Here is a 6,732-nt window from a genome sequence, read left to right as displayed (position 1 = left end):
ATGAGGTGCGAAGCCTTCAGATTTTATAAGAGCAATTTCTTTCATTATTCGATGTCAATCTATTTAATTATTAGAAATTAAATTTCTATATAAATAATGATGATTTACCAATAAAATAAATGTATCTTATAAAATTTAGTAAATTTAGTTTACTTAATATCGTAATTGTGGATGGATATTGTATTTATTATATTATATCAAATACTTTTCACAAAATAAGAATTACAAAGGTAATTTTACGGGGTTTTTTTTCCCAATAATACTTTGAACACCATTTTAATTTGTTTAGGCATATTTTAGGATATATTAGTAACCTTCAATGATATAGGCCATTAAAAAAATTAGCTTATTAATAAAGTATATTTATATAATATTTTTTTGGTTTACATATTATGATTTTTTATAAATTTTTTTTCTTTTTAGCTTTCCCTTTTTCTGGTGGTAAGCTCCTTCAATATCTCTCTCCACTTTATTACTCATGTTATCTATCTTTATCTAATTTATATTTCTGATCGATTCCATTTGGATCTCTCACCGTAGTATCGCTATCAATGCCAAAGTATCTTGATCTCATGCCGAAATATCAATATCGACAGATATCCTACCGAAGTATTAAATCGGCAGATATACCACCGGAGTATTCTTATCGATTCCATTTCTCCCACCGGAGTATCAACCCGATGGATCTCCCACCTGAGTATTGTTATCAAGTCCATTGTAGCTTGGTAACTGGTGCTGGCCATGAAATCGTTATCATCCTTTAATGACCCACGAGTTAAGCTGGCTGTCTTATTTGGTTTACCCGGCTGTCAAAGACTGCCGGTGACCGAGGTGGCATTTCTCAACTCAGAAATTTATCATATCATATATCTATACACATCCGTCATCGTAGAAAAACCCAAAATTTTTAGTTCCTTACCAGGATTGAATCTAAAACTTTCGGTTACACCACTGGGCCGCCCCGGCAACATTTATACTTTATAAAATGTATGAATATAAATATAATCACCTTATTATAAGAATATAATGGTTAGAACAAATTATGATAACAAAATTGCAATATCGAACACAAATAATAAATTAATAGAAAATACAAAATAAATAAAAGCGAATATAATACTGTTAAGAAAATATTATAGTTACATAAACCAGTTTATTCAAAAATAAGCCCTAATCATCAGGAAAGATAGGAAATAAAACAAACATAATTAGGCTTAGGAATGGCCTGCGATCCTCTGCCTTAAATAAAAGCTTTCACTAGGCTCTTCGGAAATTTTCCTGATTATGCCGACGACATCTTTAATTCTTTTCTAGCCAAATCATCATAAAGTGGAGCAAATGATTGTTACATTAGAAGAATTAGCAATGTTTTTAGCCATCTTAAAATTTTGCGTTCTATTTAGATCGTTTTTGTTAAAATTAGAATGGGAGTTCGTTTACAGACAAGAAAAATCCCATATTATAAACTTTTAATGTGACCATGGAATTAGTGTTATTCCATCTGCACTACCATCGGAAAAAAGAACAGAAGGCTCCAATGAGGTAGGTAAACCAGCTGACCTAAGTGAAAGAGATATGATTTGATTGCATCTCGAGTGTCGGGTTTGCCTATCGGGATTACGATTGGAATGTAAAGGGTGCAGCGCCATAATTGTCATCATCATTATAACATTTGCTGCATTTATACAGTAATGAGAAAGGAAAATATAACCTGTTACATAGAACATAGCTGAATTCGCGGCAGTCCAAATCAAGTTTGTGATTACTAGATGGAATAACATCTAAAAATTTATATCCCCGATCCTTGATAAGTTTGATGAATGTGGATCTAGCCAAAGGTGAAAGACTCAAAATAAAGTAATCAACTGAGTTTTTCCCGTGGTAGATCTCAATCCTTCTGATTTACAGAGATCAAAAATATGGTTGTGGTTATGATGGATTTTGACCACTCCGTCCTAGCTGTATTCAAAAAGGTGGTGGACTGACAGATGTGGTAATTAATCTACATGCTTGTAGGTGGCTAGCAATGATGGCAAAAATTAAAATCGAGAGTGAGGATCTTAAAGACCCTCATGTTTGGAGGGAAGTGTTGCTTGATGCCAAGCTATGTATAAAAACTTGATGTCTAAGCAGTCACTTAAAATGAGTCTTATTCTGGTTTTGAAAAATATAATTTGTCTATACCTTATAAAGATGAGTGTATTTATTAAAATGTAAATAATACGATGCCTTTATAATTAGGACTTTAGTAAATTTGATAAACATAAAGAAAAATTTCTGGGAGTTCAAGATATTTTTTCTGGGGGTTTTTCTGATGTTTTTATCGGGATTTAAATTATATATATGTTACAAGCATGCCAACGGGTTAGTTAGTTTTATAAGTAGTAGTATCTTGATAAAGAAGTTGCTGGAAATATATGTTTTTTATATTTAGAAGGCTAAAAAATGGTATAATTAAATTATATAAAATCGGTTTCTCTCATTATAGGAGACTTGATAAAAATGTAATTACGATTAAAATATGTTTGTATTTTTAAACTATTTACTCGTGCAGTGTCAATTTTCTACTCCATATCTCCATGTGTCCTTAAATCATATAGAAACTCTTCGCGTAATCAAGTTCAAATATAATATTCATCATAAATTTTTTTTTAATTGTAAATAATTTTATATATAATTTATTTTTAAATAAAATCTTTAAAAAATATATAATGAATTCAAATCTATTATATTTTAAAATATAAAGATAAAAAAATTTCTTAATATATTTTTAAATAATATAAAATATTATTTGTTATAAAAATAAATAAGTAATTCTTAGAGAATGACAAAGGCTTAGCTTAAGGGGGAGTGAGGGAATTCTCATCAAAAATTCATTTATTAAAAGACATTTTAAACTAATAAAATATTAATACCGACACAAGCACCTCTCCCTAAAAATGTTTACAACCAACAATCTTTAAACGAAAAATAAGTAAAATTTAATAAATATTGAAAAAAAAATGATATTATTTTTTACTTTAAAAAGAATGTTAAAAAGTTTTATTTTTTGTATAATTTTGCAGCTAATCAAGCCTAATTTATCCACTTATATCCAAGAATTAGATAATTTTTGTTTAATACTTCGTCCAAAATCATTGATCTAAACAACATTGAATTAGAGGTATTAAATTATTTTAACATATATTTTGTTTCTTTCTTTCTTTTTGATTCAAATATCCAAAAAATTAACTTTATTTTTTAAACTTTAAATTATAAATTACTTCTATTTTTAGCAATAATACAAATTATATAAATCAGACTTTATCTTCTTATAAAAAAATTGAACTCCCAATTTTAAAACAAAAAATACCAGAGATGTGAATCGGAATAGGACCTTTATGTTTAGTCCAAGGGTTATAGGTGTCAAAAAAATTTTTTAAATAATATTAATATAAAAAAATTTTAAAAATATAAATTTTTTTAAATTTTATTAACTTATTTTCTTGGAATTATTTTTTTATCTTCGCATTTTTCTTTCAATTTCCTCCATATACTTCTACTTTATTTAGAGAGTAAAATATCATAAATATTTTCTAGTGTAGATAATATTTTAATATGTAAATATTTATTAATATGCTATATAATATATATTGATTATTTTGAAAGTGAATTATTTTGGTAATAATATTTTATTTTAATTTAATTGATAATTTATAAATATGTGTAATAGAAAATAATTTGATTATTTTGAATTGAAAGTAAAATATTGAGAATTATTTTGTGTGCAAGTAATAATATTTTAATTTTAAAGGATAATTTCTTAATATGCTATATAATAGAAATATTTTATTCTTGTATTATAACAATTTTAATAAGTGATTATTTTGTAATAATATATTTTATTATAAACAATATTAAGGTTATGATTTTTTTTGCAGTAAATTTAAATTAATCAAAATTGGCAATGTTTTGCAAATATATCTTTTTATTATAAGTTATTAAATATATTTTAATTATCAAATCAAAAATTAGTTATTTTATTTTTACAGGATTTCAAAAAAGAAAATGTTTCAATCAAAAAACGAAAAGTTACAATTATAAAAGGAAAAGGTCCTATCAAAAAAGGAAAAGGTTCAATCATAAAAGGAAAAGTGTCAATCTAATAAGGAAAATTCCCAAAAGGAAAGGATATATGTCAATCAAAAAAAGAAGATTGCCATTCGAAAAAGCAAAAATTGTTATTTTTTCTTAAATTTTTATTTAATTTTATTATTCCTTCTTATTTTATTTGTAACTGTTAAATATAGATTTAAATATATAATTATTTTATTTATACTAGGTGTTGTGTAGCATAAATTGTTGTTTGTTTAATTCATTCGTGTTCGATATTAACATATTAAATATTTAACTCAATACAAACATATTTTATATTATATTAACTTAATTTATATCTCACTATTATATCATTTCTTTCACTTCACAGAATATTAATAGTGAAGAAGAGAGCTTGGAACTAATAAAAAATTGTTCTAAATCACTTTATTACTTTTTTATTGTTTATATAATTAATAGGTTAAGTTATAAAACAAAAAGTAAAACTAAAATAAAAATTATTAATTAAATGAATGCGCGTTACATAAAATTTAAACATATTACTATTTAATAACCAAAATATATAATATTTTAATTTATTAATTCCTATAATATAACAAATAGTTTTATTGATTGTATCACTAAATTGAATTCAAAAAAGTATATATAGAGATCTAATTTTTTAGATACATAGTTGCATTCAAAATGAATTAAAAAATAAATTTTGTTTGAATATTTCGTTTTATTTTTTGTTATCTTATCCTAAACTCCCTGCCTACCTACACTTTTCAGCAATAACTTTTTGCGATTTCTTCTTTATTTTTCTTACTATCTTTTCTTAATTTATTTTTTTCTCATTTTTAATAATTCAATTGTCTTTATAAAAATAATTTATAATTTTTCTATTATTTTCTTCATTTCTCTACTCCATTTTTTTAACAATTCTTTCCTTTTTCAATCACACATAACAAACCAATCATACATTTCTAACCTTTTAAATCTCTTTAAGTCATTCTTAATCTTTATTTTTCATTTTTGATAATTATTTTTCTTATTTATTTTTAATTTTCACTTGATTTTTATTTCTCAATGGTATAATAATATTTTATTAAAATTTTTTACATATCAGATTATTTAAATACTATTGCTGAATTAAACCTCGATATCAAGCTATTGAGTATTGAGCAAAAACAGATGACTAAAGACCATCTTATGGTTTTTAGACGCAAATGCAGATAAACCAATAAAATTAATTTCACTTTCTTTAATTATTTTAAACCCCTGGGCCTTTGTATTCAAATGGCTTATTTGGGATTTAGTTTTATTTAGAGTAGACCTATGTTTATAGAATTCAACTCTGTATAATCTATCGCTGAATATTTTTTGATAATCCGCAGATGTTCCTAAGTTAAAAAAAATTTTTAAAGAAGTAACTAGGTTATGTATGTCTAAGCTAAATATGTGAGGACCTAAAGGGCCTTTTTGTAAATTATGATCCGAAGGAATTGTATAATCCCTAAGTTTGAGAGATATTTATTAAAATTAAACTTTAATTAAATGCAAAGCAGAAATTTATTTTTAACAATAAAAATTGATATTTATGAGAACAACCATTAGCTACTAGTTTATCTAAAGTAAGTCACAAAACACAATATGAAGATGCTGTTTTTTTGTAAATTATATAAAAATGTTACAAATGTTTTTCATGGTGATGTAAATATGAATAAATCTGCTATATATAACAAATTTGACACTATAGATATATTGTAATTATTATAATTATGATAGATGCCAGATATTTAAAAAAAAATACAAAATGATATATGAAATAAATGTTTACAAATCAATGAATAATAAACCAAAAACTTAATAATCCATCATAAAAATAATTAAATATGGTATTGATAACATAATTGAAAATATTTTTTTGATTTCTACTAGTATATGTAAAATAAAATTTTAAAATTATTTAACAAATATATTATAGATATTAATTAAAAGAAATTTTACATCAATATTCATGTTATAACCAAAAATACATATTAGATTTTTCTGGAGAATTTCTAAATTTAGAAGAAACCACTACCTTGGTCAATGTACTATTTAAATAAATAATTTTTAATAACCCTTATAATGAAAGCATCCTTAAACTTAAATTCCCTTAAACTTTGAAAGTTCTTCTAGGCCTTAATTGAATTTAAAATAGCAGATAAAATGTTTGTCTCTATATGTTATGTGCCTATGTTTTGACTATTTACTTTTGATTATTAATAAATTAACGAACCAAGGAAATTATGTATAACTCTTAAATTGGATTGATTTAATAAAATTGGCCTCATTTGATTAACACACTGACTTTATTCAAAAAATAGCTCTCTCAAGTCTTATGGGGATTTCTCCACTCTTATGAAACTTGATTCAATAAAATGGGAGGAAGAAAGAAAGTTGTTTATTATAAAAAATTTTATATTTTAATAACATGATTGATTAAAGTTAAAAACTTAAAACCAAAATATCTCAAAAAACATTATTATTTATGAAATTTTTATTTTTTTATATAAAGATATATTAAAAATATTATGGAATTTACCTCCATTATACTTTATAATTATAAAATATTTTAAAGCATAGTATTTTAACAAATATATATAATGAATC

At 24.1% G+C, this 6,732-nt stretch overlaps 1 protein-coding gene across 1 annotated transcript in view; it reads right to left on the bottom strand.

Annotated features, from left to right (window-relative positions):
• Positions 1 to 1,469: 1,469 nt before the first annotated feature.
• The window catches only part of LOC135924463 (uncharacterized), a 48,388-nt gene continuing 43,125 nt past the window's right edge, over positions 1,470 to 6,732 (bottom strand). Inside the window, exon 28 of the mRNA XM_065459519.1 lies at positions 1,470 to 1,675. Within this exon, the coding sequence (XP_065315591.1) occupies positions 1,470 to 1,675 (206 nt within the window). The remainder of the gene's footprint in view (positions 1,676 to 6,732) is intronic.

Source organism: Gordionus sp. m RMFG-2023, chromosome 2 (genome assembly GCF_954871325.1).
Source record: "Gordionus sp. m RMFG-2023 chromosome 2, tfGorSpeb1-WG-v2, whole genome shotgun sequence".
NCBI classification, from domain to species: domain Eukaryota; kingdom Metazoa; phylum Nematomorpha; class Gordioida; order Chordodea; family Parachordodidae; genus Gordionus; species Gordionus sp. m RMFG-2023.
This window is presented reverse-complemented; position numbering and strand designations above follow the sequence as displayed.